At 36.2% G+C, this 19577-nt stretch overlaps 1 protein-coding gene across 10 annotated transcripts in view; it reads right to left on the bottom strand.

Moving 5' to 3' along the window:
• Positions 1 to 19577, bottom strand: part of UBR5 (ubiquitin protein ligase E3 component n-recognin 5) — an 85408-nt gene that overhangs the window by 38523 nt on the left and 27308 nt on the right. For 8 of the 10 annotated variants that reach the window (XM_065627165.1, XM_065627162.1, XM_065627160.1 and 5 more), the window contains 9 exons: positions 14762 to 14911; positions 12595 to 12806; positions 7858 to 7974; positions 7668 to 7778; positions 6785 to 6939; positions 4706 to 4823; positions 3748 to 3932; positions 2868 to 2977; positions 1190 to 1302 (listed from right to left, as the gene is read on the bottom strand). In XM_065627165.1, coding sequence (XP_065483237.1) covers positions 1190 to 1302; positions 2868 to 2977; positions 3748 to 3932; positions 4706 to 4823; positions 6785 to 6939; positions 7668 to 7778; positions 7858 to 7974; positions 12595 to 12806; positions 14762 to 14911 — 1271 coding nt within the window. The remainder of the gene's footprint in view (positions 1 to 1189; positions 1303 to 2867; positions 2978 to 3747; positions 3933 to 4705; positions 4824 to 6784; positions 6940 to 7667; positions 7779 to 7857; positions 7975 to 12594; positions 12807 to 14761; positions 14912 to 19577) is intronic. The other 2 variants (XM_065627163.1, XM_065627158.1) reach the window with 1 other exon arrangement.

Genomic DNA, 19577 nt, shown 5'->3' on the forward strand with positions numbered 1-19577 from the left:
AGAGTTTCCAGTGGAGACTGTAATTTTCTCAAAAGGAAAACAAAGCTAAGAGGGGAAGGAGTGGGGGGAAGGACAGACAATGTTTTGAGTATAAATAAGACCTCACTATGCTCTCAGTCTTGATCAAAAACAGATACAAGCAACTATCAGTCTTGATTAGACCCTAATTTCTCAAGAGTTTCTACACAGAAAATGCTTACAAAGCAATATTAAGGATCTAGATGTAATCAACTTCATCTAAATGTGCCTGACAATAAAAACCATCTTGCAAATTTTCAAGACATTGTAAGTAATAGAAATCCAGGCATTTCCATGTTTTCTCCCAATTTCTCTAGCTAGGTGCAGCCTATCAAGTGTGATAGAGAAAAGGATGTACTGACAGTATTAGCAGATTTTTGTAACAGAGATTACTGTGGACATGTCAGAGCACTTGCTCCCCATATGCTGAAACTTCACTCTAGTATCAGAGTTTCTCGTTCTAGTAGCAGAGCATCACCAGTGGCTGTAAGAATACTATCAAAAAATTTCAAATTCAGACCTAATCAAAAGATTCATGAACATTAACTCTGATATAGACTATACAAAGACAGATTTCTATTGAGACCTGCAAGACAACACTCTGGAGAAAAATCCTGATTTAGTCACAAAATTTAATTAATGTACATTTAGATTTTTTTAAGGTAATCAGACTAACTTGTAAAAGCCTGAAGTCTCATGCCAATGATTCAACCAGCTTCTAGTCTGACATGTAGAATTTTTTTGGTTTTTAATGATCAAATGTTGCTACAAAAGCTTTGTAAATTTGGGCTGCTTCTGAAAATGGAAGATTCTGAACAGTCAGTGTCTAGCAGGGCATATGAAATCTTGTTTATGAAGTTTCAAATTTATAACCAGGGGAAGGGGAGAAGAGAAACACACCTTAAGAAAGGGCACAGTCCCCAAATATTTAACATACCCTAGGAAATCCAGAAGCTAATATAGTCAAGTAGAATACCCTGTTTTATTCACAATGCATTCAGTCTATTACTATCATTGTGTTAATGGACAAAGAAAAATGCAACAAAAGTCATACTAGTCAGAAACATCCTCAAGCATCTGCAAAACTATGACTCTCAACACTCAGCTTCTCTAAAAGGAATTTGTTTTTCTCCCTCCCCAAAGATGGTGGGGCAGCGTATTTTAGACAAACCTTGCCAACAGGAACATTCTTAACATCTTCCACAAATACAACTTCCCTCAGGGACCACTGCTCTTCATTCACCTTCTCCTCCTCTTTTGGGGCAGGAGTAGATCGTCGACGCTCTGAGAAAAAAAAGTAATTAGCAAAAAAAAAAGCTTGAAATATTTAAACAAAACATCAAAATGCAATATTCAGTAAACACCACACCTTCCTCCCCAAAATATACTATCAACTTTCAAATCTAGAAATTAGCAAGAGATTAACAAGAATCTAACCTTAAAACCATGGAAAGTCAGAGCTACCTAACAGTATACCATGCCACTTTCATGGTTTTGTATGAAATTAGCACTAGGTAAAGCCTATCTGATAAACAAAGGATTTTTTAAGGACATTTAAGCAAAATAATTAGAATACAAGAAGTTGTTTTGGCAAGGCTCAGATATCCATGCTCTCAGTGACAAGGCTGACACAGTAAGACCTTTCATCCAGCCCTGCTACAGTGCTTCATCTCACCCTTACAAAAAGTCTGCTTGCCCACTACATATGGATTTTTTGGTAAATGCCTAGAAGAGTAGCAAATGAGGCAGAAAATAACTATTTGGGCTAATAGCAAGATAGTTACATTTGCTGCAAAGACATGATCTGAACAGCAACTGTAGTATACTCAGGATCAAATTTAAATACGTAAAATGGCTAAATTAACACTGACGAGAACTTTTCATCTCCTGAATTGAGTATATGGTATAATTATCAATATATTTAAAGTAAGAAGCAGAGAACCTCTAAGCTAACTGTGAAGTTAACTTCAAATACTAGTTCAAAATCTCAAGTGAAGTTATAGTCAGTGAAAAATTACAGGTGAAAAAACTGCAAAAGAGAAGAAATCGGTAGCAGAAGACACTATTAGTAAAATTAATTAGTACTGAAGTTTTGGGCATACAAGATTCTCTTCATGGAATGAGGTCATTTTATTCTCTAGATGAATACTTTTTAAAACTGCTGCATGCGAACAATTAGAAGAAACAGGAGCGGAGAGAAGATTTCTTCAAATGACGGCATTGTAATTAACCCTTTCTAAGTGTATGAGTTTAAATGGAGAAAAAAGTGCTTAAGAAGTCAGTTACATGAATTCTCACGCAGCCTTTTAGGTTTTTAGTACAACTTGTACTATAAAATTTCTCTCACTGCTTTTGTATGTTAGTCAAGAATGTCTGGTTTTGGACATTTTATTTAATAGATGACTAAACTACTGCTTTATGCACTGAAGTTCACCTGCAAGACAAGCTGTCCAAGAACAGCTTAATCTGAAAACGAATTTTCCCAAACAAGCTCAACTTCAGGGCTGTAAAGAAACACACTATCATATTGCAATTAAATATAAACAACTTCATTTTCTGACTTCCTCTTGATCACCTCCTGAAAGACACTTCTGATTCTGAGAACCAAGTATTATGCTGGCTTAAACACTCATTACATCAAGTAGTAACTGCTTACACTACATTTAACACTGACAATTCACTGATTAATATCTACAGTCTATTACAAAAGTCTTTATATTTATTGCAGTTCAGAATGAAAGACCAAAAAGGATTCTGAAATTAATGGAAAATCTTTGTAGAATTGCCCTTTATGAAAACTTCTTAGATATACAAATATTTTATGTTACTGTGAGCTACACATTACTTACTATATGGCATTGATGCGCTGCTTGCTATTGAAGATGCATCACTACAAGTGGAAGCTGGAGAGGGCGGAGGACCCATCTCAGTTTTCACTGGTTCCTGTTTGCTTTCAGGTCTAGAATAAAAGGCATTACTTAGAATGAAGAAAGAAAGAGGTGAAATCTTTTCCATGACAATAGATGAAGTGTCAGCATCTCAGCCATGTTCCTTTAATAATACTCTTATGAAATAATTCCATACTTGTGAATGACCACCCTAACCGATAAGGCTATACATCCAATGCTGGGAATGGTGCTATGCTGCTTCATCAGGGACTAGCTTCATAACATAAACTGAGCAAAGATAAAATATTACAGAGAATAAACATTCTTAAGTGTGCTTCATTTGAAGTTTGGAAGAAATATTACCCTTATAGAGTAACCTGAAATCCTAGAACTGCTGAACTTGTTCAAGCTTTTGTTTAAATCTGTTTTAAGAAAAATTTAACTGACTATTGTCAACCCAATGTTTTTTTGCAAAGTATGGAAAGGCTGAAACAGGTCTCTCAATGCCATGAAGAAGGGTCTGAAAACAGTTCCATAATAAAACCACTTTTAATTATTCAAATACAAAATCTTGGAAAATTTATGAAATGCTGCAGGAAAGTCTTCACTTAATATTCCTTCCACATTTCACATTTCCATCGTTGTTTCACACAACGGAGATGCCTTTCCTGCACTGAGCATTCCTGCATATTTAGCAGCGTTTACGAGAAAGCTAGAATCCTTAAAGAAGTTCAAACTGATAAAACCTGACCTTCCTTCTTTTAAGTTTTTAATCTATCACCAATTCAACAGAATATCAAATAAACGTTCTGCTTGTATGCGTTGTGTTCTCCAGACTTACTTTGCCTCAGTAGTTTTGCTAGCTTTCTCCATGTTTTTCAAGCTCTCAGGTGACCGAAGCTGAAATCGACAGCTGTCATTCATGTTCCAAACAGACTCCATTAACACACCCACTTTAGGAATTCCGGCACTGATTGAAAAAGCAACTGCTCCAGCATGATAGAGGGGGTTATTTCTTAAACACACCTACCAACAGAAATATTTATGTCTATGAGAACAACGGATTATACTGAAGGAAGTCATATATGCGTGCATTTTCTTGGTGACATATGTAATAGTCAAAAAAAAATAAGAAAACTTATGGAACTAGATAAAGGGGAAACTCAGCCTGATGTACTATGCACTTTCCTAGGAAAAAAAAAAAAAAGAGGCTGTTGTGCAATTTGCAGCTGAAAGCAACAGCTTTAGCAGGGCAAGTGTTTAATATATAGTGCTTAGCTGCTCAATCACAAAAAGAACAATTCGTCCAATAAAAAAAAAAAAAAAAAAACAACAGCTCATCCTAGAGTTGATCAGAATGGATGGGGAACCAGAAGAAATGTTCTCCCTGGGAAAGAGCTGGATTGCCTCACACTAGTTCTAATACTAATCACAAAAAGAATCCTACATCTCTGTATCAGCTATTAACCTTTTTGGTAAAGGCATCAAATCAAAGGCCTATCCCACTGCCTAAATAAATCAAACCCAGATGCTAACAGAGCAAGGACTTAAATGATAAATCATTTACTAAGCTATGTGCTCTACTGAGAATCGTATTTCTGTGCTTCCTCTCAAAATACAGAATCAGTAGGTAAGTTAAAACAGAAGTATTTTGTATGAGTACAACTTGTTCCTCCATGTTTGCAGCAATAATCATACTTTTAAAACAACAGCAACACTAACAGAACCTATTTTTAAGAACAGGCTGTAAGCTCATCATACAACAGTGTAAAAATGCCAGTTGTGACAATTGCACTTGCCTGGGTTCCAACAGTTATGTTTGGCATAGAGGAGATACCAGCACTAGACTTCGGTTTTTTATTTTTCGCTCTGGCCTTTTCTAGCATTTTCTTCCTTTGGCTGAAAGGAACTACCCCCCTGTGGAAAAAACATATATTATTTTAAAAATGGAAAGAAATGCTTTGTTTTTAACTTTGAACAGTTTATTCCTTCTGCTTAACGTAGTCATGATCAAACACACATGACTCTGTGCCACCTTCTCCAAAATCTCAAAGCACTGTAGAAATGACACCTTTTTCTAAATTCACCTCCACTTTCAAAATTCATCTCAACTGGCCAATTAATTAGGAGGAGGAAAAGGGAGAACATGTAAAATATGCCACTGCCAAATGGCTTTCCTTCTAGTCCAAAATGCTTCAAGACCCCTCTCACAGACGGTATGCTCCAGTCACAGCTTTCAAGTTGTGCTTTTTCCCCTCTGAACTTGAGGACACCTTTCCTGTGACTACTGACAATTGCTAGAATTTGTAGTCATTGGGGCACAGCACAAGCATTTTTAAGTTCTATAGGACTCACTTTCTCTCTGGGGACATGGCTGAAGGAGTCTAGGACTCCTATGACAGACTTAAGCTGCAAGAGAGGGAAAAATGGACACTTCTTTTGTAAATGGATCCACGCAGTTTAGCTGAAAATAATGCCTACGTACACAGTTAAGCACGTTTGTTATTTTGATACTTCATGTTTTAGCCAGTGGGTTACATAGTTAAATGCTTTTATATGAAAACTTCCTTCGTGTTAAGTAAAGCAAAAAAAGCATCAGTCCTGTGCAATGCTGGAAATTGAAATCTTGTCCCACCATACTACAGATCATTGTAATTAAAGATATCAATAGTAACAGAAGCTTCTGTCTACATGCATCTGATTAACAGAAAATCACCACTGCTGACATTTAACCCTTCCCAGAAAGGACAAGTTGGTTAATAAATAAATTGCTTTCAAAGACTACATATAAATGCTAATGTCTTTTTATACATTAAACCGATTATTCTAAAAGCAATAGAAATGGCAGGTTCTAATAGCCAGGTATCTCCAAGGTTACAGCTCATTAGCTTCCACATTAAGAGTAATTACTCTTGAAGTATGTCAGTCATGACATAACAAAAGGGCCAAGAACGAGAGAGCTGCAATTCTGAGATTTGGGACTAGAAGTTAGAATAAAATATGGCTGTGTTTAAGTTTACAAGCATATGCACAATTCTACTGAAATATTTTCCAGAGACTTATTAGAATTTAATGAGAAAGCTGTTTTATAGAATCAGTTTTCAGGGCTCTGATTTCCAACTCATTGTCAAGTATTTAACTCACCCATGCCTAAAAGCTACTTAAGCTTTGGGCATGATATGTAATGCAACGACTCCTGACATACTGACCAAAAATAATGAATCCTGACAATGCATCAATAATACTCAATTCATTCACCCAAATTCAAAATTAATTTCAGAGCTCTTTTGGAAGTGTTATTTTTAAGGCTCGGTCTCTCTTTTTACTTTAAAATAGGCTTATTAATTATCAAATTGTTAGTTAAAATATTTAAACTAACATTTCATATTTTACAACATTTAGAAGCATTATATTTTAACAAGCTCCAGAGGGAGCATCTGATGTTATTTCTCCTTTCTTTAAGATTTGGATCATAAACTAACAAATGAAATTTTCCTAACAGAGCCTGACAGAAGAACGTGGACCTCATATGTGGGTAAATTTGTAAATCTGTAAATATTTATAATCAGGAAAAGGCCTGAAGGGCATAAAGAAGGTTGTTCTCTGATACTGTGTAGTACTGATATATCAGAATGCTAAAGCATGTATACGCATCTCCTAAAAGAATATATTTATTCTCTTAAATAGGTTATAGTTGGATCCAAAAAGCATTAAAGGAGAGAATAAATATACTTTAAAACGAGAACCTAAGCTCAAGTGTAGTATTACAGAAGTCAGAACAACTGTGGTTTGGTAGTTTTGTGAAGCTTCTCAGAGTCAAGGACATAAAGATGTCCAGTGGATCTGCACTGTTCTAAGTAAACGCAGTATTTACTTACCACCAATACAAGCTGTTCTCTAGCTGAGCACATGTATAGAGAGCACAACAATGTAAAGAAACAATCCGTTCTCCCTGGAGCTCCGAGTATGTTTGTGCAGTGTGTTCTAATTTAGAAGCTACGGAGCTTAAAGTTTCATCTACCCACGTAGCAACCTAAGCCAGAAGGGAAGAAAGGAACGGGGGAGGGGGAAGAAAGAAAAGTTGCACCTTAGTCACACCTATAATGTAGTATTTACTGGTTTTGAAAATAAAAAAAACAACATAACAACAACACCACCAAAAAAACCCAACACCAAACAAAAACAAACAATAATTCCCTGTGGGATTTTATCCCCTACCACCTTTTCCCCGAAAATAGCTTTTCAAGATTTTTTTTCCCTGTTTCCAGTCCCAAACAAAAACATAACAGCTAAAATAAAGCAGAGACGTCTCATAAAAATACTTCAACAAGTGCATATACTTTACCAGATCAGTTTCAAGTATACTCTTAACTGGGCAGAAAAACATATTTAGATAACTTATGCTCTTAGCTTTTCTAGTAAATATATACAAAACATTAACAAGCTTCTCTATTCTTAACACAGTGTCAGTTTCTATTGTAACAGCAAAAAGTCAAGTATTTCAGATAATCAGGTAAAACAGATATCGCTGTTTCAGCTGTAAATCTGCCAGACTTTTTTCTTCCCTTTTTGCATTTTAACGAAACACCATTTGGGTTTCTGTTTTGTTTACACATCTGTATATAGAAGTGGAATGAATGAACAAGTGAGGTACTTCCTACTACTGATGAAGATCAAGAATTAACTTCTCTATAACATATTGCAAGTAACTGAAAGAAACACCAGCTCTGTCAACTTCAGCAACCAGCACTTATCTCATACCTTGTTATTTTCAGTGGCAACAGTTGCTCTAATACTATTTGCAGAAAGAAGCACTATCTTTTCATTGGTTAATCCCAAGAACATGGCTCGTGGATGATGTAGCGAAGGATTCTTTGGAAACAAAAAAATATTTTAGATATTCAAAGCATATAAATCATTCAGAAGGTAAGCATTTAAAGAGGTACAGTACCTGTGCATTTCTGTAAGGCTCTGATTCGCTCCACTTCCATTGATAGAGTTCTCCTTTACTGCTAACAGCCACGAGCTCAGAATACAGAGCTCCGATAGAAATAAATTTTGTTCCGTCCTACAAATACAGAAATATGAAGCCTAAGACAGCAGTATTATAAAACCTGCATATCACAATTCTAAAATGGCAAATATAAATACAAAAAAAGAAACTTGTAACTGTTAGGTTTTCTTTAGAGTTCCCACGAATGTTGAACTTGAAAATAAAGATATACCCGGTCTGTTTCAAGTTCAGCATGCCCTCAAACACACACACACACAAAAGCATTAATGCTGCTGACAGAGTGAAGGAAGAAAGACATGTTATTTTCCTGAAGTTTAGCAATGACATATAGATGGGCAGTTAACTTGGACAGTCTAATAAGAGCTTCCACAATATTTTAAGAATACAACATTGCTCACAAAATGGGAAGATCTCTTGACTTCTGACATTAAAGTTTCCCTCTAAAATTCTGGCTTTTTGAAATGAACAAAAAAGCAACATAATTCCATTGTTCCATTCCTAAGTAGACCTCTGAAGATATCTTCCAGCTACCAGAGAAATCAAGTTTAAAAAAAAAAAAAAAAAAAAAAATCAGCGTGCAGCGCATCACATTAATGCATCATTATGGCCAGATATGCTGAAAAGCTTCTCATTGTGGGTTATTCTCCCACCCCCTTTTCTCCTTTTTAACATTTTACAAAACTCAGATGGCATCTTTCTACTAAAGGCATTGTGCCACTTTGCTCAACTGCTTCATCCCGTACCTCTTCAGGATCTCCTAGGCCTGTCTCACCTCTCCCAGATTTGGTTATGTACCAAAGTTGCATCAACTATGCAACAGTTACAATCTCACTTTTTCCACCTTCCTGCTACCCCTTGCATGGAAACAAATATCAAACTACAGACCTGTGAATTTGTGTGATTTCACAAAACATCTACCTGAGTTTAGTGAGAAACCCTTGCAAAGCCCATCCATTCGCTGCTCCTCAGAAAGTGCAGCTATAGGACAACCACATTCTTTCTAAACTTCTTTACTGGTAACAACTAATAGTTCCCTTCCACTAAGGGAGAATACAGCTTTAAAAAAATGAAACAACTTAAACTAGTACAAAATCAAACGCTGTATTCTACAGATGTGAAATACAGGTATATGGCAACCAGTCTTCTCTGTGAGCGTTATCTCCCAGACCAATACTTTCAGCTGCCTCCCTTAGATTACAATATACCACACTTAAGCAATTCAGCCATCTGATAGGAAACTGAACTCTTGTCAGACTACTAATAAAGCCCTTATCCAGTACATTTATCTGTCCCCTAAATTATGAGGCTTTTCTTCGAGCTACAGAAGGCTACAAGTGGAAACATTTTTAGCTTCATAAATCTGTATTCACACTATTTTTTACAATTTTCATGGCCGGAAGTGCATATTTCAAGAGGTGCCAGTGTGTCCTTGAATAACCCAGGATTCGCTAGATCTCTCACCAATAGCGCAAAATTTTTACTGATATTTTGGGAAAGAAGATAAAGAAGGCAGCAGGAAAGGACAGAAGCAATCACATGTAATTCTCTTTTATACCTTGATAAAAGAATCTAGGATTAGTTAAACCATAAGAGAATTCTTTTGCTCTGGGAGAGCACCTACCAATGTCATGCAGAAGTAGCATGAATACTAATCTGTGTCATGATTAATACTTGCCATAGTATAAATATTGCTTATTCTGAGAAAGCGCTGCCATCAGAACCTACTATAGTCTAATGAGATGAAAGTCTACTTCATCAGCATAAATGAATCTTCAGAAGTTATCTGGCCTAATGCCTCAAAGTAGAGAAAGCAATTAATTTTTTGCTCCAAGACAGTATCATTATGACTTTTAATCTTGCTAATACATTTTATAACTTTTTATAAACAAACAGTATTATACCACAAGCTCAACATTAAAGAGACCTGCCATTCAAAATTGTTCTCTCCCTTCTATCAAAATATTAGCAGCTGTGATCTAAACGCTACAGGACCAACACTACGTACAGCTCCATAAGGCCATTCAAAAGACTCAGGGCACGAAGACGCATGACCGATGTGACAGCTCTGGTTCTGTAACGGGAGTCTTATGTGTTCAATTATAAACACTGGCTTCAGAGAAATTACATACTTGAAGATGATGCAGATTGCTGACAAAATCTTAATAGCTCAATAGCTAAACAGAATATACCTACTCCAAATAACAGAAAGGCTCAGCTTGCACCTAACTACGGTCTAGCAGGGAAAAAACAGCAATACTTGCCATGCTGTAGAGTGGCCCTGATAGGCATGGCACAAAGTTAATACGTGGCAGTGCAGACTCATACTGCTACAGTCCAATGAGATCAGAACTATCAGAGGAATTCATTCATTGACTAGAATTCCTGAGCGGCTTATTTCACTTATTTGGTGGAAAAAACTCTGTACTTATGCACCACGTCTCAGTGTCATTAGTCTCAGACTGTGAGTGAAATTGGTGCACTTGGGAACACTACCAGCTTTGCAAAAGTGTTGCTCATTCCTCAAGTTGGTACTTTACCTCCCATAAACACAAGTTAACCATCCTCATCATGGACTACTACAGTTCTGTCTCAAATGCTAAACATCAAAATAATGAAAAATGAAGGAAAAACATTTGCAAACAAGATAGTTATTTTGTAGCAGTTCTTCACACACTTTAATCTCTCCCCTAGCTTACTTTCATTTTACATTAACAATTCAAGATCTCCCTTTCAATTTTCAAAGTAGAAGCAGCATCTGAACTGGCCTCTCAGCTACATCATCTCCCTCATGATTCACCTGAGAGAATTTCTGTTGGAAAAATACCACCAAAAAAGCTTCAGAGTAGGGCTACAGCAAGAACATGCAGAACAATTTCTTATGAATATTGAGCTGAAAGACAGGGTGAAAAGTTCAACTGCTTTTGGATAAAGATGAAAGGCCTTTCCAGTAAGACACTTTAATTAACTGGAAGCTAGGGTTTACACAAGTGCATATGAAAACAGGTACCTTGGAAGCAAGTTCAGTATATTTAAATTGAACAAGCATGCAACTGGAGATCACAGCAAGTTGATTCCATAAAAGATGCCCAATTAAAGACTGCAATTATTGTCCTAGGGCAGGATCTGCTGAGTTTGCAAATAACAAAAAACCCCATCCAGAAAAACAAACAAAAAAAGCCCCAAACCTCATTTAGTAACTAAGTTTCAGGGCCAGAGAGAAGAATGGGGTTAACAGGAAAAACATTCCTGAAGTAGTGAACAAACAAACGAACAAAACAAACACACAAGAAAAGAAAAAGAAAAAAAAAAAACAAAACACAAACACCCACACACAACACCACCACACCAGAATAAAACAACAACCAGAGCAGTAATAATGGTCATAATAATGTTACCAAAACACAGCAGTGGAAATAAAAAAAGGTAAGTTAGTATTCCAAATCTAAGCTATATTTATTTTTTTATGCCAAAACCCCTGAAATCTCTCTCTACCCAAGCTAGGTGACTCTCTTATTCTACCATTATAACAACGCAAGAGACACAAAAGCTGTCAGTTTTCAGTGACACAGAAGTCCAATGTTACTGGCTGGGGAAAAAAAAAAAGCTGGGGGCGGGGGGGGCAGAAAAAAAATCACACTTTAAACATAAAAGGTCTGGTTGGGAGAGCAATTATTAGACTGACATTCTCTTCTTTTTAGGTATCTTCATTTCTCATTTTGAATGCCATAACAAAGACGATAGTCGCTAAAGGTGAGCTGCTATAAGCAGAAATAAGCCTCTAAACTCACCACTCCCTTCAAGCTCTCTATCTATATTTAGTCTGAAAGGAAAAAACTGACATAGAAAAGGAAAGCATGACATATCAAAATAGTGATCTCAGATACTGTGGACAGACAGAAATGGGAACACTAGAAAGACTAATCTAATAAACACAGATGATTACTTCCATTCCTGAAAATATTGTTTGTTTGGTTTGAGGTTTTGTTTTGTTTTCAAGACACTTCCCAGAGCATCTTTGGTAATTCATGAAGAAAATGACTGCAGTTATCCAGTTTGCAACATATAGCTAGCATTCCTATTATTCTTTTATCTCATGTGCTACTTATTTCTTGCCTTGAAAATGGAAATAGGTTTACAAAGAAAAACAACTAATGGAAGCCAAAGGGATTCTGAAGGAGTAACCAATACTCATTTACATTATTGGTCAACTCAAATAACAGCTGCAAACAAATGTCAGCTTTCATTGTTTTTGCTTAAAAGCCCAATCCACTCAAACTTAAAGTATCTCTTCGAATAATAATGACAGTCAAAAAAAGGTTTCCTTGATGAAGGATAATTTGTTTAATGAGTTTCCTATTGCCTATTAAATGCTTTGAGCACCTAAGTAAGAAAAGAAGAAAAATATTAAAAACCCTAAACCTTATGATCTACAGTAGTGCCTTCAAAACTCATGAAGGAGAAAAAAACCAAACAGTAATAACAGAAGCACAGCTATAAGGGTATAACTAGTTATTTATAATTTTCCTATGTGCATAATAAAGAATACACTTTATTACATTATCTCACAAACTGAGATGCAATATTCAAAAAGGAAACACAGAGTACTTATTTGGGAAAAAACCACACAGATCTATTGCACAGCATGCAAATAAAAGAGTAAAAAAAAGTCAATACCTTATCTGGCCACCACTGCAAGTCTTCTCCTAAAGAAACAGGACTTTGAACCGGTGTGTTCTTCTTGTCCAGGTTCGGTTCCCCTTCCTTACTTGTAGAGCCTCTTTCATTATCAAATGAGGCTCCATCAAGCCACCTTCGTTCACGCAAACGTAAAACGGACTCACGTTCACGCAACAGCTCAGAGTCTCTCTCTAAGGGAAGAAGGAGAACTGGTATGCAATTGGGTCACACCAGTGGGATAAAAGTAAGCCACTCTCTAGTAAAGACCCTTCAGGATGCAACTAACAGCAGTTAAATCTACTCACACAGATTAAAAATAAAGTCCTGACATGCAACATTCAATGTATTAACCCTTTCAAGCATATGTACTTTAGAATTACTTAAACATAAAAATCAGCTAGAAATAAAGAAGTCTTACAGTTTTGTGCACTATTAAAAATGCCAAAGCGTTTTCACTTACATCGTAAGAGGCCAAATACATTTAACATTGCAATTTAAATTTTTATAGTACAATATGCAGAGTTTTGTAGAAATGTTTTATCAATGTAGTAACAACAAAAAAATCTGAGTCTATATAGTCTGTTAGATATCTTTATGCAAACCAAAAAAGAGTATTTATTAGAGAGTTTCATAACAAACTTTCCCCAAAAAAACCACTGATTTGAAAAGGTTAAAGAAAGCAAGCATTAAAAAAAAGCTCTCGTATACATGTTTGATAATCCAACCCCTTTTGTTTAAAGCAATATTCCATAGGACTGGATTTAATAAAGTGTATCTGTTTTGAGTAGATCAAATGAAAACTTTTTAAGAGTCAGACAAGTTTTAAAAAGGATCCTTTGTAGGAAAATGTTCCTTACCAAAATGCTTCCCCTCCAATTGGCCTACAAACTGTCTAAAGCCAGTACTCTGCAGTTCGCTCATGCAGACAAATTTTTTAAATCAGGTAATCAAACTAACTTTCCAAGAGTCAACTATGCATGGAAAATAAGGACTATTAAATTCGTGGTAACGTCTTATATAGAATAACCTTAGGAAAGGAAAAAAAAGGAGGAATTTAGAAGGAGTTACGTCAGATGCTGAATATTCGTACATGCACATAATGCATTTAACCTATTAAATACTTCACTTATGCTCACAAAATCAACTGGAATTACATGTATGAGATTAACCACATTACTATATCATAGTTTCAACAAAATATGCCACGTCTTGGGTCTCCTGCTGTATTAGACAAATGGGAAAGTTTTTACAGAAGCCAAACACGACAGCTTGTCTTAAAGATACATTTCATAAATTACTGTACTTATTTGCTAGCAAACATCACACTGACCTCTAACTAATAATTTTGTAACAGGAACTTATGTGTTCAGCAATTAATATACTAAAACATGTCCATGAAAGGCAACAAAACTGCACTAAACAAACAATCACAACAGAGGTTGGATTAACAGTTTGGAAATACTCTAAGCATTCACGCAACAGCTTCAAAAAGATAAGAAATTGCTGCATGGTCTGTTATATATCTTTTCAGTGTAATGTGCTTTTTAAAAAGAAAAAAGCAAAATGCCTTAACACTGTTCAAGGAGGGTTTTTTATCAGCTGCCAATAGTTCTCCTTATCCAACTATAAATATGCTTCCAAAAAGTGAAATTTAGATTTCTTCTCTCTCTTTAGTACCTAAAATTTCTCATTCCATAAAGGTAACTTCTGTCATGGAACAATTAAGGAAATGTTAAGAAAAGTGAACAAAGGGCAACCAAAAAAAAAAGAAAAGAAAAAAAAAAAGATTAAGAATGCTGCATGTCATCAATTGTTACTCATTTTTGAGCCAAATATTTGTAATGCAATCTATGTATTCATAGGTACTTACACTACAGTTCAAAATAAATTTAGCATGCAAAAATTTTATAACACCTTGCAACACCAATGATCAACAATCATTTAAAATACATAACTACCAAAGTTCTTGCAGAACTTACCTGCTAATATTCAGAATTCATTAATAATTTTGATAATGAGTAACAGTCTACTTGTCTACTCTATATTTGACAACATATCACAGTCTACTTTTGCATTAAATCAGAATCTAAACCACCAGTGTGTACTATCACTAGCTTTTTCCACAGCAAACTACTTATTACAAAGAAAAAAGGTGCAAAATTACCTCTGGATGAGCCTAGCCTGGAAAGTGATGAGCGCCGAAAGGATGGATAACCAAAGTAACTAATATCTTCTGAAAACATAGCATCAGCATCAATAATGACACTTGGGTGAGCAGAATGTATGTCAGCATCCAGAAGAGACATAAGATCCTCTATAAGAGGAGACAAGGGTCTTAAGTGAATAATCAGCTACTTAAAACATCAGCTAGAGAGACCATCAACTAAACAAATATCAAATCAAAAAAGAGTCCTATCTATTAATTGAATTTCTGCTCTTCAGATTCACCAGTGCAAACTCATGTGCCTCCTATGCAACCACATTTACAATCAAGCTTGGCGGACTAGTGAACAAAACCAGTTTCCCTAAAAGAACTGCTCTGTCACTTTATCTAACCACATTTCCCAAACAAGACTTGCCCAAAACACATTTTTCCGTGACCTAGAAATTCAAACTTTAGCACTTGAAAGAACAAAGCGCTAGGATAAGATAGATACATATACATACATGTGCACACACACTCATGCACCTATCGCAGAACTCCAAAGATGACCTAGAATTAAGGGAGGACAGAAGTGACGGTGAAAGCTGTACTTCACAAAGCCACATCTTTGATGTCAAAGACTATGTTCGTCCACGGAATGCTTCTTTCAGAGAATGATGCACTTGTTTAATTCACAGGCTAGCAGCTTGCAGCTCTCAGTACTAAGATTTTAGTGGCAGACACATTAAGAACAACAGTAGTTACCTGGTAAAAACATTTTTTGATACCATGTATTAAAAAAAAAAAAAGGAAAAAAAATTAACTTAAATACTGTGACTGCCCTAGCTCTAGAAAAAATGAGTTTCTCTAAAGTACTGATCATTGCTAAAGTCTAAGACAATTTTCTTCTGTTTACTAAACCACAGCTACTATCCACACGAAAAGGAGGCTACTGAAAATTCATGCAATTTGTTGAAGTCCAGCAATACGGACTGACAAAACAACTAAATCTGACTATGACCTTGCTGCTACAGAAAGGACAGTCCTACTTCCCTCCTCCATCATGTGGCAGGCACCTCGCTGGGGCAAGGTAGGATTTCTAAATGCACAACCAGCGCTTTCACCTGGCTTGAAATGATACTTCATAGGGTCCAGAGGTAAGGTGGGAAGCAATCTCCAGACTGACTAAACTGGGTAGCCAAACAGAGCCCCAAAGGTGCTGCCTCATCACATGCAGCAAAGCTGACCGGATCCTTCTGCTGCAAAAGAGGAAAGACTTCTGCCACTTCTCAAAATTTCATGCAAACCTGACTGGAAATAGGCTCCCCAAATGAGGTTTCAGTTAACCTACGCAGGCACACAAACCTCAGCACCATGCAAGGGAACAGCAGGATAGCTCCTTCTGGCAGCAGGACAACCTCGTCTGCTGGAACTGCTCATGCAGCAAGCACAGGGCTGCGCAAAGTCCCGCCAGGACACACAGAAGGAGCACATGCCATTCCAACACATCCAGTTCTCAGCCTCTACATCATAAGCATAAAACAAAATAGCAGCTAGAAATCAAGGTCTGAAATAAAAGCACTCTTAACAGTACAAACTGATTATTATGAGTCTTTTTCTCATTGTCTAGAATGAAGTGAGGGGAGAAGCGGGGAGAAACACAAAGGAGAAGGCATCCAAAAATTTAAAATGAGCCGGAAGGTCACACTGACAGCCAGTATTCATTCACTTAACTGTTCCACTTACTGACATTCAAAGTGTTAGAGACTTTCACATTGCTGAATATCAGAATATTCATCCTTAAATTTCTAAACTCTCATCTCCGGAATATGTAACACATACCAACTACAAGCAGTTGTCCCCAGAAAAGCAGCGCTGTAACTAGTGAGAACTGTGGATTTCAAAGCAAGCAGGACCCGCACAAATGTTTTTTTGCATTAAATGAGTAACCCACTCCACTCAAGTGTACTCTGCACTTTTAAAACCACATCATTTGAGAGTCGATGGTCCATGCAGTACATTTTGGGAAGTCATCCTTGACAGACTGCTTGGAAATCCTAGTAAAAAAATTCAGATTTGGCAAACAGAGTGTGTCTTACTACAACACTTTGGATCACTCAGAGTGGCCTTATCCTGCCTGCTACTTTATTTTCCACTGGCTTACCACAACAGTACAGCAGCAGTGCACCTCACCTTAAGAGTATCAAATTTCTAAGCACCAAACTTTGAGAGCTGGAAACACAGATGAGACTCTGTTCTATCTCTCAATACTCACACGCTGCTCTTCTCCCCTCCCACACCCACCACCACAATCTCTTCGTCCACAAGGAACAGGATTGGCCAGTACGGAAAAGAACTCTCCAGCTTTGTTCAAAATGGACAATATTTTCTTTTAAGGTAGACTAAGCCAGAAATACTTTTGACATACATGCTAACTTGTGACACACACAGACTCCTCCAACCATTTTAGGCATTTTGAGTTTAGCTGCCTTTCCAAAAAGGAAAGTAAAAATTCAAGCCATTAGACTTCAGAAACGAAATTTTGTGGATTTTGGCTAAATGCGCATTAAGATGAGTGAGGAAATCAAGCCTTTCCTTATCCTCTTTCTTCAGCTTCAAATAAGATTTTATTTCTCTTCCAGTATTTCTGTAAGAGATCCCCGCTTCTTCCATTTTCTATATCAGCAAACAAAGGTGCTACAACCAGTAGGGATAGGAGCCAAATCCACTCCCCTTGAAACATAACTGGAATTTTTTTAGTGCTGTGAAAACACAGATACTGCAAGGCTACATCCAGTTTAAGAATCCAGGGGAAAAAAAACATTCCCTATGACTCTACTTTCCTGCTTTTCAGAAAAATCCCATGAGATGATATAATTCAGCTTTTGTGCAGTGACAGACCAGAATCAGACTGTGCCTTTCCACTTAGAGAAAGTACCCATGATTCACTAGTAAATATCATACCATTGAAAATTGGAAGGAAAAGGATATCCAGAGCACAGGAAATAGGGGAATATATATATATATATATATATATATATAAAACAACAACAAAAACCAAACAAAACGATCAGGAATTAAAAAAAACAAAACAAAAACAAAGTTTCAGTATGCACTGGATTCATCTACTGAAGATGTTGCCTAGATCAATTCAGATCTCAAGCTGAGCTCAGATTAAACTTTCCCCCTTAAGGGGGGCAATCAGAAGTTCTCTTCCTTCTTGTCAGCTGCATATTTTTATGAAATATTCAACAGTATCTCCTCCTCTTTCAAGTTTGGATTAAACTGGCAAAACTGCGACAGTGAAGGGAGAGAAACATGTATTTTGGTTTCCCAGGAAACGAGACTCAAACAGAACTCCAGAATTCATCTCTTGCTAAGATGTATTTATTCAAAACATTACCCAACTTGAACTTCATCTTTTTTTTTTTTCAAAAAAAAAAAAAAAAAAAATCAAACCACATCAGCAAAACCACAGACAAAACATCCACCTAATTGTTTTCCCCAAAGGCAAGCCACTGAACTGATCCTACACTATGCTCTGGTTCCCACCTCCCCTCACTGCAAGCCAACACTGTAAGTACTGCTGCAATACCAGCCTGTCCCTCTTCTCTCCTTAAAAAAAAAAAAAAAAAAAAAAAAAAAAGGGATTTTTAAACAAGCTCATCTCAATTCCAAAATCCAAAGTAGTCTGGATGTTGCCCAACCTATGTTTCACAAGTCCCACTTAGCAAGAACCCACTATACCAGGTACCAGGCAGGAGTTACTGAGCAAACATGCACACATCTGAACTATACAAACAACAAAACATTTTTCTTCTACAGAACCTCTACAGAGAAGATTTAACAGGACAAAGCCCAGAAGCAGCCTCTAATACAACTTAATATGAGCTAGAAAATTAATCTAGAGACCTTCAAGTTACTTCTATGCTAATTTATCTTGTTCTGTTGTTTTTACCTTGAATACTTTCCTTATGTACTTGTTATGTATCAAATGAACCCACATTTCTCTCTGCTAACTATCATAAAACAAAACAAACAGGAGTAGATTAGAGAAGTCTAAATCAAAGTATGTAAGGTTCCAAAAATAAATATCTAAGAGACACTAACTGAAGGCAATCTGTACAGAAAATAGAGTCCTGCTCTTCACTTAAGACATTTTTAAGAATTCTAGGAGAACCAATACATGTTTTATATTACCTTAAAAAAATTCAGATGCATAACCTTTACAATACTAACTGGAATTATCATACATATTAATGAAATTGTGATGTATTAAACATGAATTTAATAATTTCACAGTGGTTGGAAAGAATCTTAGTTTTTAATATTTTTTTCTTCTATTTTTAAAAGCAAATGTAAATCTTAGCATTTTTTAAAAAAAGCTTCTCTGTCTTGGAAGGCTTAGAGGAATAAACCCTAAATTTAAGGGTCACAAAACATCAGATATGTAGAAGGGATGAAGTAAAAATTAGCATATGCTTTTAATCAAAATGCAAGAGCATCAGAAGTCCTAAGGCAAAAGCAGTCTTGTCATTTGCTTTTTCTTGTGCTTGGAAGGAACAAAATCAAAAAGCTTTAAAGCATATTTTGACATAACTTAAAAAAAAAAGAAAAGTAGAATTTATCTTTCAGAATCATTTATAAAAACCTGATTAAGAACTGAATGCATTTATCAGTTATCTACAATTTTATCTTATGAACTCTTCAAGTTACAGTTCCAAAAGAGCATCCAGAGGCAAGATGACAAATGAAAGCAAGAAGAAGAGTGCAAAGTCTCTACAGCAAAAGACTTAAAAAAAAAAAAAAAAAATAGTCTATGTAGTTCTGAAGGACA

Source organism: Caloenas nicobarica, chromosome 2 (genome assembly GCF_036013445.1).
Source record: "Caloenas nicobarica isolate bCalNic1 chromosome 2, bCalNic1.hap1, whole genome shotgun sequence".
Taxonomy (NCBI): Eukaryota; Metazoa; Chordata; class Aves; order Columbiformes; family Columbidae; genus Caloenas; species Caloenas nicobarica.